At 46.9% G+C, this 18,039-nt stretch overlaps 1 protein-coding gene and 1 long non-coding RNA gene across 3 annotated transcripts in view; one reads left to right on the top strand and one right to left on the bottom strand.

Moving 5' to 3' along the window:
* Positions 1-18,039, top strand: part of LOC138915083 (uncharacterized) — a 73,555-nt gene that overhangs the window by 52,697 nt on the left and 2,819 nt on the right. The window contains exons 10-11 of one of the 2 annotated variants that reach the window (XR_011439615.1): positions 10,658-10,813; positions 12,061-12,181. This is a non-coding gene — a long non-coding RNA (uncharacterized lncRNA). Of the gene's footprint in view, positions 1-10,657; positions 10,814-12,060; positions 12,225-18,039 lie in introns of those variants that run through there. The other variant, XR_011439614.1, reaches the window with a different exon arrangement.
* LOC138924620 (spermatogenesis-associated protein 31D4-like) lies at positions 3,126-9,418 on the bottom strand. The gene is made up of 4 exons (XM_070269700.1): positions 9,190-9,418; positions 8,398-8,443; positions 7,750-7,810; positions 3,126-7,471 (listed from the first exon to the last, which is right to left on the bottom strand). Exons 1-4 carry the CDS (start codon positions 9,385-9,387, stop codon positions 3,265-3,267), a joined length of 4,512 nt encoding a protein of 1,503 aa, XP_070125801.1. The 5' UTR covers positions 9,388-9,418; the 3' UTR covers positions 3,126-3,264.

Below are 18,039 nucleotides of genomic sequence, written 5' to 3'. Positions count from 1 at the left end.
AAGAAACGTGAGAGCTGTGACATGGGCACAAAGCATACACCTGAGAGACGGATGGCAGGATGTTCCCATGGGCTTTTGCCCCTTAACCGTAGTGTAGGAGACGGGCCGTATCACACGTGCCAGATGATAACTGTGAAAGTGGGGTAAGGGGTACATGGGAAGTTCCACTGCTCTCGTGCATGTTTAAAGATTTCTGTAATAGAAGCTTAAAATAATGAAAGAAGCTGGGTGCCTCCTAAAGAGAGGGAGGGGACGAGAGGATACCTGGCAAGGGGGCTCAGTCCGTCAAGACGAGGGTTTAGCTCTCTCAATAAGGACATTTCAGGAAGTGTAATCATTGAGGTTAGGAAGGAAACCTCTTTTCATATAACAGGAAAGAAGGAAAGGAGGAACGGGAAAAGGTTTTTGTGAAGCTTTATTGATGGAAAGTTCCTGTCTCATGACTTCTAGTTCCTCTGTGATCAGTGGTCCAGCACATCTACTGAGCAAATGGAGACAGCCTAAATTTGAGGAAAGTGAAGGAGATTTGAAATAGATTTGAGTGTCCCTGGAGAGAGAATGGAATAAGGAAACAGCGACCTAAGCTCCATTTGTCTTGTTCTCATGTTAGTAAGCATGGGATAATTCTTTGTGGAATGAGTGAGTGATTCCCAGCTAGTGCTGGGGCTGAATTTACTGTGGCATCGGTAGACTCCATTGTGAGATTTAATCCAATAGTGATCAATTAGTTATAGGAAGGCATTTCTGGGAAAGGCAGAGAGATGGGATTTTGCCAGACAGGCAGGATTAAAAGGGATTGGATGGGGCCCATTAGTAGCGGAGCTTTTTAAATGTTGGTTAGCTGACAGACCATCGAGTCTACCCCGGAGAGGGAGGAAATGTAAACAAGAGCTTGACCGACAGACAAGGAGCAAGTGGAAAAATGAAGGGCCTGGAGTTGAAAAGTTAACAAGGGGCATATGAATCAGAAGAATGAGAGACGAGGCCAAGGGGTGGAATGTCCGACTGTAATAATCTGGATGGCTGAAGTCTTCCTGGTGATAAGCTCTGGAGTGTGGCAGTAACTACACTGGAATGGAAGGAAAGGACCCTAAGATGAGATGATGCAGAAACTGAGAGGCTGGTCTTTGGCTGGTCTATCCACATCGATGGTAGAGCCCTCCATGGCCTCCTCACCTCTTCAAGTCTCCTGCCCTGGGCCCCATCCCCCTCCCAGGACCTCCACAGAATCTGCATTCTTTCTTTGACCTCAAGTTTCAGACATTGTGGGTTCAATGGCATAACTCTGGACGAGAAGATACAAGTGTGGAGTGAGAGAGGCTGTAGTGGACACCGGTTTTGTTTTTGGTTTTTGTTTTAACACCTAGCATTCACAAGCCTTTCTGGGAAAACTACCTCCAGTGCCCTCTGGGATACCCCATTTGTGTAGAGCTTGTGTGTGTGTGAGTGTGTGCGCGTGCGTTCGGTTTTGTTACAATAGTTACCATTATACTTTTATCTTTTCTAACGTCCTCAAATACCTTTCCCTTACTTGGTGTCTTATTTCGTTTGTCACCTGTATCTTGACCCCCTCTTATTACTTACAGAACAATCATTTTATTCTATTTTTCCCTTTTTCTCCTCCCTTCCATTTTTAAAATCATGTTGTTTTTAGAAAACAAAATTGGTATTTTATTTTTCCACCCTTGTAACCATCTTTATTTTACTTAGACATCTGCAACTTAATGTATTTAATGCTCACCATCATAATGCTTTTTGAATTTTGCCCCAGTTGACACTCAGCCAATTTTTGAGTCCCAGTCTGTCTAAGTGGAGTTGCCTTTCCTCCAAACCCCTATTGTAAGGGTGGGTATGTGTGCAGTCCATGGTGAGACCCCCATATATCTGTAACCTGGTGCATAGTCTGGGACTCACCTCTGGTTCATGAGCTGCAGGTGTTCTGGTGGAGACCAGCCATGGCTCCACCAAGGCCGTGAATATCAGAGGCGGCACTTCCATCCCGATAGGTGAACTGTACACACTAAGGGCAAGATCTTGTATATTCCTATTAAGCATAGATGGAAGGAAGGCAGCAAGATCACCTTCCCCATAGAGGGGGATGCCATGCCTGATGACCTCCCTGCAGATATTGTTTAGTATTCAAAGAACAGCCCAGTGCCTTTTTGGAATAAGGCATCAGTGTGCTGTGCAGTGCCTGGATCAGCCTCAAGGTGGTGATGCCTGGATCAGATTGAGGAGGGGGCGGGGGGAACAGGACAGGGTCACCATATGGATGATGAGGCATAAAGCTTTGTTCTACCAGCAAGGTCCTTCTTTCCCCTCTTCATTTTTTCTTCCCTCCTCGCTTACTCCAAGTCATCTTTTCCTTACTCTCAGCTTTATTTTATCCTGGGAGGTAGGTGGCTCCCCGGTCAACATTGTTACTACTGGCAGCTGAGTGATGCTTTTGCTCTGCAACAAAATATCATTTGGCAGTCTGAAGAAATACCTAGAGAGGGGAACCACTTCCCCCAGGTTCCTTTCCAGTAGGGAAACCTCAATGTAAAGTTTAAAGTATTCTTCCCTAACACATTAATATACTCACATGACAGATTCTTAAGGAGTGTCTGTGCTGTTCCTACCCCCTCCCCCACCAGCCCAGGATCCACTGCAGCAATACCCTCCCCCACCCCCCAAATCCCATTCAGGGTTCACCCACCTGTGGGGTCCTCTGGTCACTGACCTCTAAATCATGATGAAGCCACTGTTTTTTCTTCATTGTTGTTTTATGAACTGCATACCTATTCTTGACCCTCTTCGGAGAGAGAACACCTGTCTTCCCTACTCTCTGAAGGATGTAAAACATTCAGTGAGCGGAAGGTGTGGGCTGCTCTACACTTTCGTTAAGGCTAAGCGAAGAGGCAGGAGGCAGAGCCCACCTCCTCAAACTTCATCAGGGAGGAAATGGGCTTTTGGGGGCACGTGATATCTCTTTGTCAACAAGAGCTCCAGAGCACTGGTGACCTTTTAGAAGCCAGAGGAAGCAATCAGTAAGAGCTGAACTCACTCCTCCTTTTCCCTAAGCACAAGCCCTGAGTTACCTGAAACCCATGCCCCCAACACAGGACACAGAAAAGACATCACTATTATTAGAGAATCATTTATTGGGGAGAATTAACATTCTCCACAAGAAGGAATTATTTTGCGGTGGGAAATTTTCCGCTCTCGAAACGCTGGAAAAGCGTTTTCTATTGACATAGAGACGGATCCCTAAACATAGTGCCTTTAGCAGTGGTGAGAACAGCTGGAGGCCCCTGGGCCGGCTTGACGCCTGCAGGTGGAGCTTGCATGGGGCACATGCTCCCTGCGGGGCACAGATAAGGGACGCTTCTGATCCAATAGCTGATCTTTAAACGCCACGGCTTTCTGAGGGTGTCTGTTCTGGTCTCTGATCCGTCTAGAACATGTAGGATAATTCTGGCCAGCAAAGACAACTTCTTGGTGGCAGGACTTGGTGCTTGGCACTTTACAGGAGGGAGCCCTGTAGTTGGAAGGATGCCCCTGGACGGGCTCTGCCTGGGCCTGCTCTTCTGCCTTCTGCTCAGTTTTCACAAACTTCCTCAGGGAAGGAAGGGGCTCTTGAGGGCGGGTGACCTCTGCTGCACACCGCTGCCCCAGTTTCTCCACTGGGAACTTCCCAGGGACTGTCCTGGTCTTCTGAGCTGTGGTGGTCCCAGTAACGGCAGCTCTCCCTTTAACCAGGCCTCTGCTCTGTGCAGATGATATGGGGCTGCCCTTTTCCTGGGGATGTTCTTGGTTTTTGCCTTTTGTCCCAGGACGAAGCCATTGAAAAATGTGGTTCATCTTTTTTCTGAACAGACTTTCAGGAGGAGGCTGTGCCTTCTGTGATGAGGTCTGGGAAGACTTGCTCCCAAGCGTCTCCTCTGATGCTGTGATCTGAGTAGGGAAACTCTTTCTTGTAGGTTGGCATGTCCCCAACCCTGCATCCCCTCCACCAAGCTCTTCTTTGTTGGTGCCCAGAGGGCTCACTCTCATTGTAGCTGGTGGGAATTTCTTATCCTCGTACCTCTTTCGGTCTTTCTTAGGGACCCAAGGCTCCTGCCGCTGCTTCCTGCTGATCCCAGTGTCCTCCAGATGGACATGCAGCACCTGGGAAGCTCCCATGTCCCCACTGGAGACACCGTGGGCATGAGTCGGTGAGGCCTTGTAAGTCAAGCTCTCTGAGGAAGGGGACCTGTCAGTGTGTTGGCCTTGGACCTGGCTCTGATTCCTCTTCTCTAGTTTCGACTTTAATTCCCCAAACAGATGTTCCTTAAGATCCGATGACTTTGGGTCTTGGGGAACTTGTCTTTTTGGTGCAGGGCTTTCAATGGTCCCAGTAATTTCTATTTTACTGTGATTCTCACGTATCCTTTGGGAGCTTCCTGGCTTGCTGGTTGTCAACACATTACCAGTTTTTGACTGCAGAGCGTTGAGCTCCTTGGCCCTGAATATGTCCCTGGCCGTGCTGTGCACGGAAAAGGGTTCCGACTTCATCTTTTTGTCCTGTCGCCCTTCTCTTCTATCACTGGGACTCACTCTCTCATCCTTTGTCTCATGTTTGGCACCAGCTTGCCTTGCAGGCAGCTCTGGGGGGCATCTGTTGCCTAGCTGAGTAAATTTCTGACTCGCTTTGCCTGTGATGCCACATGTGACAGGCAGATGAGTCTGCCTGGCACCCTTACTCCTCTGAACAACCTTTGCAATCTCTTGGTTGATACCAGAGGGTGATTGTCTCGGCACCCCTTGTCCTTGCCTGCCCATAGGTGAAGTAGCAGGGCAAAGACGATCCAGGACCAGGGCTGAATTTGTTGTTTCCGCTTTTTCTTGAAGAACAGATTTAGAGCTTCCTCTATGGGGCTCGAAGCCCTCGGATTTGGAGTCCACTTCCAAAGTTGGGTTATTTGAGGGGGGACAGTAGAAATAGGTCAAGGACTGGGATGCAGCATCTTCCAATTTAAACGCCTGTATGGATTCAAGGACCCTGCAGGGAAGGCCCCACTCCATTCTCATACGAAAGCTTTTAATATGGCTTTCCATCATCTGTTGTGCACTGGAATCAATGAAGCAAAGCTCCTGGAAGGTATTCAGGGAGGAGTCCCCACCCACTGAAGGTGGCAAACTCCTCTGTGTTATTTGGGTGCGGGATTTGTCAGAAAGCAGCAATGTCTGCTTGCTGGCATGCCATGAACTGCGCACCGTCCCAGGGAGCCGAGCCTCACTGATTTCCTCAAACTTCTTGCTCAAATGTGCTTTCAGGACATTTTCAAGTTGTTTCTGATCTAGACTTTCCTCCAAGGCCCTTGAATTTTTCCCTGACAGACTTGCCACGTGACTATTTAGGTCTTTCTCAGAGTCATATGCCGGATCCTTATCTGAAGAGCTCTCTGGGTCACTCAACAGATGAGCTTTTGGGCCGTTCTCTGGGCTGTGCCCCCGATCCTTCCCCATCTCCTTCTCTACCTGAAGCAGTTCTGAACCCCTCTCATGGAAGCTTTTGGATTGGCTCAATCCAACATTTAGATCTTTGTTCACCGAGATCCATGAGAGTCCACAATTGCTCTCTGACTTAACTATCTCTGAGGAATCTCTTGGAGGCATCATCAGTGACAGACACTCACAGATCCTGCGGGGCAGGCCCCACCGGTGTTGGATGAGCCTCTTTCGAAGGTGATGTTCCAGTTTCTTCCTCAGCTCATCACTGAGAGGAAACTCTACGGGAAGGATGGAGATGGAGGCATGGGCCTGGGAGGCCTGATGGTAAGGAAAGTTGGGAGCTGAAGAACAAAATTCTTCCTGAGATCTTTGGACTACAGAGGGGGAACCCCACAAACTTTCCTGTTGCTTCTGCAACACTTTCCATTCCAGTTGTTGAATTTCAGATGAGGTGAGAGACTCTGATTCATCCTGGGGTCTATGGTGACACACCCCACAGATCCTTATCTGGGGTAGAGGACCAGATGGTAGGATTGGGAGTGGAGATTTAAGGTGGGCCTGGGACTTGACCTGAGTGAGAGGTAGTGGCTGAGATTGGGGCAGGGTTTGAGGCAAGTGTTGGGGCTGGATCTCAGGCAAGGATGGAGGTGGGCGATGGAGAGGTACTGGGGATTCTTGGCCCGTGGAGGCATTTGGGATGGTATTGAAAAGGAAGATTGTGGTGCAGTCACTTGAGTCACGGATAGCAGAGGGCAAGGACTCGCTGTGCAGAGATGGAAGACCCCAGAAGAGCTGCATACATTTTTCCTGTAAATGGTCCTCCAAGATTTTAGGATATGGGGGCTGCTCATGCACGTGCAGCTCCTTTGGTTTGCCTGCACTGCTCCAGAAAGGAAGGGAGAATGCTGAGTCACACTCATCAGCATTTGACTCTAACGTTTTCCCCGAAGGATTTAGTTGGTGGCCTGGCCTAAGTTTTTTTGGAAAAGAACCCTTCTCCTTCTCCTTTTCTTTCCACATCAGGAAATCACTCCTCTTTCGGACTTGTCTCTCCAGGAGTGCCAGGACATGAGGGCTGAGAAATGAGAGGTTACCAGGCTCTATAAGGTTAGCTGTAGGGTGTCTCTCCAGAGAGGACTCTGAAGAATGGAGGGCAAGAAACTCTCGATTAAAATCACATGGTGCCAAGGTGGAAGGTGCTAAGAACAAGTCTTTGGCACAAGCTTGCCACCAGGATAATTCTGAAATTGACAGGCTTGAATGGTCAGTGCCTCTGACTGTTGGGACATAAGTGGACAACCCACCAGGGCTATCTGGAGATGAGTTCTCTGGAACAGACTTCAATAAGATGGAAACCGATTTACATTGAGTCACAGTTAAAGGGTGGTCTGTCGGTGGTGAGACAGACAGGCTTGGTGGTGCGTGATGACAAGCCAGTGAATCAGTGGGATTGATTATCTGGGACAAATTTGGTAAGGGGTTAATATCTTGGGAAAGGGTGCAGTCAAGAGAGAAGATGGTATTCAGAGACAGAGTGGCCTCTGGTTGGAGAATAGGACCCGTTGCCTGGGTGTCATGTGGTGGCAGAGGGGGAAGGGCAAGGGGTTGGGGTGGGGAATGGTCTGCTGGGAATTTGGACTCCAAGGGAGGAAAAGACTCTGGTGGCATAGAGTGACCCGGTAGTGAGGGTGAAAGAAAGTCAGCTAAGGGTGTCATTGGGTTAGGTGAGAGGACGGAGGGGGGCGGTGGGGAAGGGTCAGGTGGAGGGGATGGTGTTAGGTCTCCTGGAGGGACTTCTGAGAAGGCAGAGGACAGAGTGAATGATGACTCAGTCCCAGAAGCTGTGGAAGCCATAGAGGACATAGAGGCGGTATCATCTTCCAGGTCCTCCAGGAGCCGATTGATCTCAGCAGTTGTGCTATTACACACCTCAAAGGAGGGGTCTGGGCATAATAGTTGACGAAAGCGGGTGATATCGAGAGGCCGGCCTAGGGGCCTGCGGGAGACAGGAAGTAGAAAACTGTAGCCAGGACCAGAACATGGAAAGGAGGACCTGCTGGCCTGTCAGGGGAGGGGCCACCTGAAGCCTGCTGCCCCTTCACAATGCCCCACGTCTATGACTTCACCATACACTCAGCAGCCCTCACCCCAAGGCCTTCATTCACATACCCGTTCCTATGGCAAACCCCTCCCATGACTACTGCAGGCTGTACTGAATCCCTGGAATTGCAGAGAACATGTTAAAGAGGGATCAGGAAAGAAAAGACTAGTCACCTTTTCAGAATAGAAATTAGCCTCCTTTTCTCCTCTGTTTCCCTCTGGTAATTTCTCCAACCTGGGAAACCAGAAGAGTGAATTACATGTAATAAAGGTAGAAGCATAGGTGTTACACAGGAGTCCCTTTATGGGAGACCCTTGGGATATTAACGGGCTATTAACTCTGAAAGCCCCAAGAATCAGTAGATGTGGTCAAACGGTCAATGATAATATTAATAAGGTTCACATGTGTTTGTTGCTTCATTTATAAAGTACTGTCACATACATATATGTTCAAAACCACCATGTGAGGAACAGAGGTCAATGGTTACCTCGAGGAGTCTGATCATCCAGGAAGTCAACGTAGTTTCTACAAGGTCAGGAGACAGAAGTTCTGACTCTTGACGTCTCCCACGGCCACCCACTGGGCAACACCCATTGTCCAGGCCCATCACTGCTTCATGCCCAGAGCTGGGCAGAGCAGGAATCTGAGAAATGTCTCGGGTTCTGACTACCTTCCCATGAGCCTTTCCTCTGAGGTCTCTATCTTCTGAGAGGGACTCTATCTAGCGACTGACATCCTCGGAGACCATGGACCTGGGACCTCATGGAGAGGACAGGAAGGGTCACCCTTGGAGAGCTCAGGTGGGATAGGTGGAACCTTACCACTTGGTGTTCCACCTCTTCTTCTCCTCTTGGCTCTGCCCTGACGCTGAGAACAAAAACAAAAGAATGAGGAGCGAGGACTTAGTTGGCTTGCTCCTCTCTCTAGGAAACTCAGATATTCATCCAAGATTAATGTCACTCTCCATTTTTATTACTAGCACTTTGTGTTCTTTCCCTTTCTGAATTTCTAAAGGTGATAAGATACTTTCAATTTTTCCTTCTTTGAAAAACTCGAAGGAGGATTTTTGGCTAGAGTCCACACTTGATCTTCTCAGTCAGAAGTCCTCTGCTCAAGGCGGGCATAGACTCTGAGGCCCACAGTCACATCTGTGCTTCCTCAGATGCGACCCTGTATCCTGGGACAGAGCTCACACTCCAGTGTCTGCTCAGAGGCTCAGCCCTGCTCTCCTGATCTGCCCAATACAAAGGACAGTTTGGTCGAATGACGCCCGACATGGGAATGTGACTCATGATCCAGTGTTGGGAACAGTGTTCTCCTACACAGATCCCAAACTCTCTAAACAACCTAATGCAGGGCCGTGAAATCAGTGATGGGGTTTTATCCAGGAATCCTCCACCACACCCAGATGGTCTGTGAGTTTTAAATGGGAAACAGTCCCAGCTGAACCCCTAGTCCTGCCTGGCCTATTCTCCTAGAAGGATGATGTTCTATCCTCTATTCAGACTTGCCATCTTAGGAGTCTCTCTGGACCAACTCATTTAAAAATGTGGGACTAGAAATGGAAACAACAATAAAAAATCCCTGTTGGTGGCTTGCCCAGGGATCCTTACCTTTTGGTAGATTTTGGTTTTCCAGAAGGTTGGTAAAGATGGAATCCCCACCAGGAAGCACAGGAACAGAAGAAGCAACCACAACCCACACACGATGGTGAGGTTGTGGTCACTATCTAAGAATGTTGAGCAGATGCTCAAAAACAACTCAATATGGCTATTCAGAAATGAGAGAACATTCCATTGACTGAACTCCATTTTCTGAATCGCAAGGCTGCCTGAGGCAACTGAGCTCTGAAAGTGTCCACACTTGCCTATAATCCCAGGCCTGCATCACAGAGCACTGAAGAGTCACAAAGGGTTTCAGAGGGTGGGGGAGGGGACATGCAGAGGGTGTGCCCATGGCCCCTTCCCCCCACCAGCCCAGCTGATCTCTCCATCCATCCTGGGCCCTCCAGGTCCCTCTGACCTACCCTGCCATCCTATTTTCCAACTCTGTCCGTTCATCATATCATACAATTACATTAATGGAATTTTCCGCCTGTTCCACCTGTACTCCAGATATTACCCGGGCCCCCTTTACTGTTTGGAGAGCTTGACTTTGGTTTCACCAATTCCACTGCCTCGAAGTCTGAAATGCTCCCTGGAATTTTTGCTAGTACCCAGACATTTACACTCAGAATCATATATGTCCTCAAATCCATCTTTCCTTTAGAATGTTTTTGCCTTACATGAACCCTGATATAGAACTTAAAGTTCTTTACTCATTTGGTTTTGTGAATGTTGAATAACAAATTTTAGTTTTTTGCTTCAGTCAGCCTTTACCGTCTTCAGCCAGTGGGGCTGACTCAAATAATTGAAATGAGTAATTCATTATTCAACACTCACAAGACTAAAATCAGTACAGGCGTACCTCACTTAATGAAAGGGACATGTTTTGAGAAATGCATCATTAGGCACTTTCACTGTTGTGTGAACATCAAACAGTGTACTTACACAAACCTAAGTGGTAGAGCCTACTACACACCCAGGCTATGTGGTGCTACCCGTATGGGACCACTGTCATACATGTGGTCCATTAGTGACCGAAACATCGTTAATATTGTTACATGGTGCGTGACTGTGGTGGATGACAATGACAAAATGGAGTACCATTTTCAAGGCTTCTAAAATGGAGCTGGGAGGCCATTAAGGAAGTGGGGCTTATGCTTGTACACCACATCCACCACCAGATGTTAACTGAACTTTTGAGCTTTACCTGACAGCAGAGGTCACATCTTGAAGTGTTTCCTCATTCCAAGAAGGGGCAGTCTGCCTAGGACCAACTATGTTCTGGCAAGTCAGCTCACCCCATGCCAGAACCAGTCAGTAACTGTTCACTGTAGACCTTTGTAAGCCTGTGTCCTTTCCTTTCATCTACCCCTGCCTCCTTTGTCTTCCTAGGAGCACATTTGAGCTTCTACTCGAATCTACATCTCCTGAATTGCAATTCTTGAGACCCCAAATAAACTTTTTGGTTCTTTTGCAGTTTATGCCTCTTATTTGCTGACTTTACATGGTGACAGAAGTGGGATCCCTAGCTACTGACCTTCAATTCTGGTGCCACTTCACAGACACAAGCAAGGTGCCTGCAAAGAATCTTTTGTGCTCTGTCGTCTCCTCCTGGTGGCTCTGGTTCCTGGTGGTAAGTCCTCCTGGGCCTGGACCTCCCATTTTTGGTAGAGGTCCAGACTCTTTATGTAGGCGTCCTTTGATACTGGTTCTGGCCATCCTTCCATTGTCAGCTTTGTTAGAAACTTCTGTTTCTTTCACTCCTTTTTTGGGCCTTTGATCCTTGGGTAAGTTCATACAAATGAGAAATCCATTTTCTAAGAGGACCACCAAAGAACAGCCCCACTCTGGGACTCCTGCTGGTTTTGTCTTTTAAGAATACAGACCTTCTACATGTAGATTTTTGTCCCACTGGGCTCAGATTACTCAGGGTGATTTAAAGCTTCACTGGTCTAAATGGGGCTCCTTTGAAATTCCTAAATTGGTTTATCTGTGCACTCAATTGGAAAAAGCCTATCAAACCAAACAAATAAAATGGGAAACTTTTTAAAATTGGTATCTTGAGGCCTCTAAATGAAACACTGTAAAGGACACTTCCTTGCAAGCCATAACAATGTCGTAACTAAGAATTTCAAATGATTAAATGTAAGTGCCATAGATAAAAGAATATTAACTCCTCCTGTATTCGTCAGGGCTCTCTGGAGAACCAAGGAGATTATCTATATATATATAATATATATTAATATTGATATATAATAGAATATATAATCCATTGTATCTATATTTAAATTCATTTATTTAGTTCTATAAATTACATATATACACATAAAATTTATATATAAAAGAAACTTTGGCCTCGCCCCTAACTGCCTCAAAGAATTTAAGACAGAAGGCCTGTTCCAGGAAGGAGCTGTCAACGTAGGGAACTCTAGATGTGGTAGAGAAGAAGGTACCTAGCCGGGCCCATTTTACACAAGTTCTCTCTCATTTGTTTAGAGATGGCCCAGCAAACATTTGGTTTTCTGTCTCCTTGTGAATTGGCTTCCTCCTCTTTGAAGTCCCAAACCATGACCCCCAACCCCGCGCCTTTGTAAAATATCTAAACCCTAACCATAGGCCTGGCAGACACGCTGTAGACTGAGCAGCAGCATGAAGACCAGGGTCAACCTGATGACATTGTGGGTGGGACTACTGGCTGTTTGTCCACATCCTTGTCCTGGGTGCCCAGGAAGGCAGTCACCCAGCAACTTGCAGTGAGGTGTGGCGTGTGACTATGTTTCAGCCAATGCAATGGGAGTGGAAGTGGTGTGTGCCATTTCCAGGTTGGAACTTTTGAAAGCAGGTGTGTCTTCTCCGTGTTCCTTCTTTCTCCTTGTGCAGATTGGTTGCAGACAATGATACGGGCGTCAGAAATGGCGGAGCCAAGAGACGGGAATTCATGGGTGACTGACACACCCTGTGGAAGAGAACCACCTGCCCAACGCGAAACCCACCTTGGCCTGTAAGGCAATCACACATAAATTTCTACTCTCTGGTTATTCTTTTTCGGGATCTGCTTGTTATTTTCTTAACTATTATGGAAATATTTCAAATAGCAGAAGAGTACATAGTATGACCTCTATCTCCGGCCCCAATACCCAGAAAGAACAGACGTTCAATTCTGCCCTATTTGCTTCCGATGTTGCATTCATTTTCTGGGGCTGCCATGACAAAATACCACACGTAGGGTGGCTTAAACAATAGAAATTTATTTTCTCACGGTTCTGGAGGCCGAAGTTCAAGATCAAGGCATTGGCCGGTATAGTCTCTTCTGAGGCCTCTCTCCCCGGCCGTTTCTCCCTGTGTCCTCACATGGTCTTCCCTCTGTGTGTGTCTCAGTTCTAATCTTCTCTTCTTACGTGACTATCAGTCACATTGGATTGGAGCCTACCCATGTGACCTCACTTGACCTTAATTACCTCTTTAGAGGCCCTCTCTCCAAATACCGCCCTATTTTGAGGTCCTGGAGTTAGGACTCCAACATATGAATTTTCAGGGACATGACTCAGCCCACAACGATATCTCTGTTTTTAAGAAGCAAAATGTTGCCGTCACACCTAAAATTCACATTTCCATCCCGTTCTCCTCCCTCCCTCATCGTAGGTATCAATATCCTAAAATTAATTACATTCTTTATGATTCCAAGAATATCCATGTGCATGGCTCCATTAACAAAAGATTACATTTTTATGCATAGTCAAGACATACATGTGTATGTCTCCGTTAACAAATTCTTACGTTGTTATGCACTTAAAAAATGTACAGGAACAGCATCACACTGCACATGTCCTTCTTTGATTGGCTTTGGGCTATAAATGGGGAAGGAAAAACAGCAGCTGAGGGTAAGAGAATAAATAAACGGCTTATGCATAAAAACCCAAAAGGACAGATTTCCAAGAGCGTCCTGGTTGGTGACCATGTGCAGGTTCTGGGAGAGTGGTTACCTGGAGAGGGCGTGGAAGCTCAGTGCCCTTTCCCCATGTCTTGCCCTATGCGTCTGTTCCATCGAGCTATTCCCGAGTCATATCCTTTTCTAATAAACAGGTAATCTAGTAAGTAAGAGGTTTCTCTGAGTTCTGTGAGCCGCCCTAGCAAATTCGTCGAACCGGAGCAGAGAGTCTTGGGAACCTCCTACTGACAGCCAGTTGCTCAGAATCATAGGCAACAACCGAGACTTGCTCTTGGCACCTGCAGTGGGGGCAGTCTTGTGGGCTGAACCCTTAACCTGTGGGATGTGATGCTGTCTCTGGGTACATAGTGTCAGAATCGAGTTGAATTGTAGGACACTCAGCTGGTGTCCCAAGAATTGCTTGTTGGTGTGGGGGACTCCCCCGACCCCCAACCCCACACACATTGGAATTGGTACCACAACCTAGGAACAAACTGTGAAAGATAAGCATCTTAGCTTGGGTTCCCATAACAAAATGCCATAGCGTGGGTGACTTAAACAACAGAAATTTATTTTCTCACCATTCTGGGGGCTGGAAGCCTGAGAGTAGGATGCCAGCATGGTCAGGTTCTGGCGAGGGCTCTCTCCTCAGCTTGCATAAGGTCCCCTTCTCACTGAGTCCTCAGATGGCGGGGTGTGTGTATGCGTGTGAAGAAACAGAAAGAGAGATCTCTTCCACTTCTGATGAGGCCACAGTCCTATCTGATTTAGGTTCCACCATTATGACTTCATTTTCACCATAATTACTTCCTAAAGACCTTGTGTCTGGACATGGTCACAAGGGGGGTCAGGGCTTCCATATATGAATGGCGGGGAGAGAGAATTCAGTCCATAGCAATAAATAAAGAGCAAATAAATAGAAACAAAGGTTTGGCATTTCTCTTTCTCATTTCCTTTCTTCCTGACTTTACTGTCTTGCTCTTTGTCTAGCTTCTTGAAAGAGTAGCTCATTGGTTTCTAATTTTTCTTTTTAGATACGTATGTTGAAGGTATCTTTCTTCTAAGTATTGTTTAATTCCATCCACCAGATTTTGTCATGTAGTGCTTTCAGCTATAAATATTTCCTGAGTTCCATATGAGATCCCTTTCAATGCAAGGTTCTATAAGTTCCCAGCCATTATTATTATTTTTTCATCTGTCGCTCCTTTTACAAGTATGTAATGTTCCTCCTTATCACCATGTTGGTTTTGTCTGGAGCTTTACCTCCAGATTTCTATAGATATACATTTTTGTTGACAGGTAAAGGACAAAATGAGGAAATATTTTTGCTATATATAAGCATGGTATCTGTCTACACTCCTGGGACAGTGTAGACTTCTAATCTGTCACTTATCCACCTTTGTGAAAAGGAATTCTAATATTGGCTCACTGAAGTCATTTTTGATGAGGATTTTTAGGCTGCTTAATTTTAAAATGGCTTATGATGAGGATTTTTAGGCTGATTGGTTTTAAAACTACAGATGAGATTCAGGCTCCAAGGAGTGGAAGTTGTTTGCCCCTTTGTTGGGAAACGTTTACATTTCTAAGGGAAACCTCTATCTGTGAAGATGCCTCCCTCTCTGTGCCAGGAAGAAGGGGGGATGGTCTTATCTCTAGAAGCTCTTAATCAATGCCAGAGGCAAGAACTTAAGTTGGCTACTGTCTGGCAACCTCATGTAACTGACCCCCCCCAAATCCTCCTTTGTCTTTAGCCGAGGATAAAATTCAAGCGGTGACTTCTGCCATTTACTCAATCCGGTTTGATTCTTGTCTAAAAGTCATGGGATTGATGAGGATTTTTAGGCTGCTTAATTTTAAAATGGTTTATGATGAGGATTTTTAGGCTGGTTACTTTTTAAAACTACAGATAAGAAGCAGCAGCAGCAGCAGCAGCAGCAGCAGCAGGAGCTCTGACTGCCCGTGGGTCCTGTCCCCACGCACCAGCTCTGCCTGCCCATGGGTCCTGTCCCCATGCCAGCGGGGGCAGCAGCAGCAGCTCTGCCTGCCCATGGGTCCTGTCCCCATGCCAGCGGGGGCAGCAGAAGCGGCGGCAGCAGGAGCTCTGACTGCCCGTGGGTCCTGTCCCCACGCACCAGCTCTGCCTGCCCATGGGTCCTGTCCCCATGCCAGCGGGGGCAGCAGCAGCAGCTCTGCCTGCCCATGGGTCCTGTCCCCATGCCAGCGGGGGCAGCAGAAGCGGCAGCAGCAGGAGCTCTGACTGCCCGTGGGTCCTGTCCCCACGCACCAGCTCTGCCTGCCCATGGGTCCTGTCCCCATGCCAGCGGGGGCAGCAGAAGCGGCGGCAGCAGAAGCTCTGACTGCCCATGGGTCCTGTCCCCATGCTATTCCACACTATTTTCTAAATAAAGGAGCACTACTGCCAGATCTTGAGAGTCTAAGAAATCTTTCTTTCGACTCCTCGGCTCACCGATCCCGCATCAGGATCACCCAATGACCAGATCCCACCTGCACTGATACCATTTTAACTTTTTTTTCATGTTCTTTCCTTTGTCTTGTAAAGAGATAACTCACATACCTATGCCTTAAATTTAGCCCTAACCCTCAACTCGGGGCAGCAGCAGGAGCTCTGACTGCCCGTGGGTCCTGTCCCCACGCACCAGCTCTGCCTGCCCATGGGTCCTGTCCCCATGCTATTCTATACTATTCTCTAAATAAAAGAGCACTACTGCCAGATCTTGAGAGTCTAAGAAATCTTTCTTTCGATTCCTCGGCTCACCGACCCCGCATCATTTCGGTCAACAGCACAGGAAATTGGTAATATGTATGTGTGGGGACCTGGAAATGGCCACCCCAAGATATGTCTCTTTGGCATCAGGATTATTTGAGGCTGATTGCTTTTGATAAACTGGGACAGGGAAGGAGGAATGGAACTTGCCCTTTGTTAGGGCACATTTACATTTGTAAGGTAAATCTCTATCTGTAAAAGTTGCCTCCCTCTCTGTACCAGGAAGAAGAAAGGAGATGACCTTCTCTCTAAAAACTCTTAATCAATACCAAAGGCAAGGACTTAAATCTGCATTTTATTGTGCTAGTCTGGTAACCTCCTGTAACTGACTTCCCTCCCTCTCCCAACGTTGGCATTTCTTAAGGATTAAGCATCTTTCCTTAGGCTAGGAACTGATTGCTGAGCTCACCTGTGACCGCCCAGCTCCAGACAATCGACTTGAGTCCTGCTATGCCCACTGAGATAGCAGACCCACTACCTGCTGTGTCCATCAAGTGCCGACAGGGCAATCTTGTGACTATTGTGGGAGGTGATGCGGGGTCGGTGAGCCGAGGAGTCGAAAGAAAGATTTCTTTAGACTCTTAAGATCTGGCAGTAGTGCTCTTTTATTTAGAGAATAGTATAGAATAGCATGGGGACAGGACCCATGGGCAGTCAGAGCTTCTGCTGCCGCCGCTGCTGCTGCCCCCGCTGGCATGGGGACAGGACCCATGGGCAGGCAGAGCTGGTGCGTGGGGACAGGACCCACGGGCAGTCAGAGCTCCTGCTGCTGCCCCGAGTTGAGGGTTAGGGCTAAATTTAAGGCATGGGTATGTGAGTTATCTCTTTACAAGACAAAGAATATGTAAAAAAGTTAAAATGGTATCAGTGCCCGTATGGTCTGGCCTGGCCATTCGGTGGTCCCACAACTTTTAGATAAGAATCAAACCGGATTGAGTAAATGGCAGAAGTCACCGCTTGAATTTTATCCTTGGCTAAAGACAAAGGAGGATTTGTGGGGGGGAGGGTCAGTTACATGAGGTTGCCAGACAGTAACCAACTTAAGTTCTTACCTCTGGCATTGATTAAGAGCTTCTAGAGATAAGACCATCCCCCCCTTCTTCCTGGCACAGAGAGGGAGGCATCTTCACAGATAGAGGTTTCCCTTAGAAATGTAAATGTTTCCCAACAAAGGGGCAAACAACTTCCACTCCTTGGAGCCTGAATCTCATCTGTAGTTTTAAAACCAATCAGCCTAAAAATCCTCATCATAAGCCATTTTAAAATTAAGCAGCCTAAAAATCCTCATCAGGAGGGACATTTCAATCACATGGGAAACACCCCATTTGGCGGTATATAACCACTATGTGCACCCCACTTCTTTGGTGCCCTTTCTTCCTTCAGGAAGAAAGGCACCGGGCCACGCTTCCTCATAAAGCTTTGTTTAATTTTCTCTTGCTATTCTGTCTCATGTGAATTTAATTCGTTCTTCAGCCAGACGAACCCAAATTTGGGAAGAGGAAATGTCTTCCTCCCCTACATATGTTTTCATCAGTCAGATAGTCCATGTTGTGCTGTATTCACAGCAAACTCCTAAGTCTCAGCTAAAAATAACCAAGGTTTATTTCTCGAACATGCTCCATGTCATCAGGGGCTGGCTCTGTATTATCCTTGCTCAGTCTGGAGGATTGAGTAGATGGCAGCTAAAAGATGCTCGATCCAACTTCTTGCACAACTGCCAGGCAGGAAAAACACACTCCTACTGTTTGCCAAGGTTTGTCTGGAAGAGACAGCCTCATTTTTGCTCAAGTTTCATTTGCCAAAGGCTCACAAAGTCACATTTGACTTTAAGGGGCCAAGAAGATACATCTCTTCTGTGTGCCAGAGAAGAGCCGACAATATCTGGTGAACGGCAGTAATAATAACTATACACTGTGCTCTATTGTGCCTTCCAAAGCTTATTTTTGCTTTTTGTTTGTTGATTTTTTCAAAAATTCCCTTCAGTTATGTGAGTTACCATAAATCCTTCTAGTCAATTTCTTTAATAAGAAAACTGAAGTTAGCCAGAGTTAGCTTCTTTTGCTTAAAAAAAAAAAACGATCTAACGCATTAGACTTTGTGTTATAAATGTCACTGAGCGGCTTAGGAAAGTGAACTTCAGTTTACA

Source organism: Equus caballus, chromosome 6 (assembly GCF_041296265.1).
Source record: "Equus caballus isolate H_3958 breed thoroughbred chromosome 6, TB-T2T, whole genome shotgun sequence".
Classification (NCBI taxonomy): domain Eukaryota; kingdom Metazoa; phylum Chordata; class Mammalia; order Perissodactyla; family Equidae; genus Equus; species Equus caballus.
This window is presented reverse-complemented; position numbering and strand designations above follow the sequence as displayed.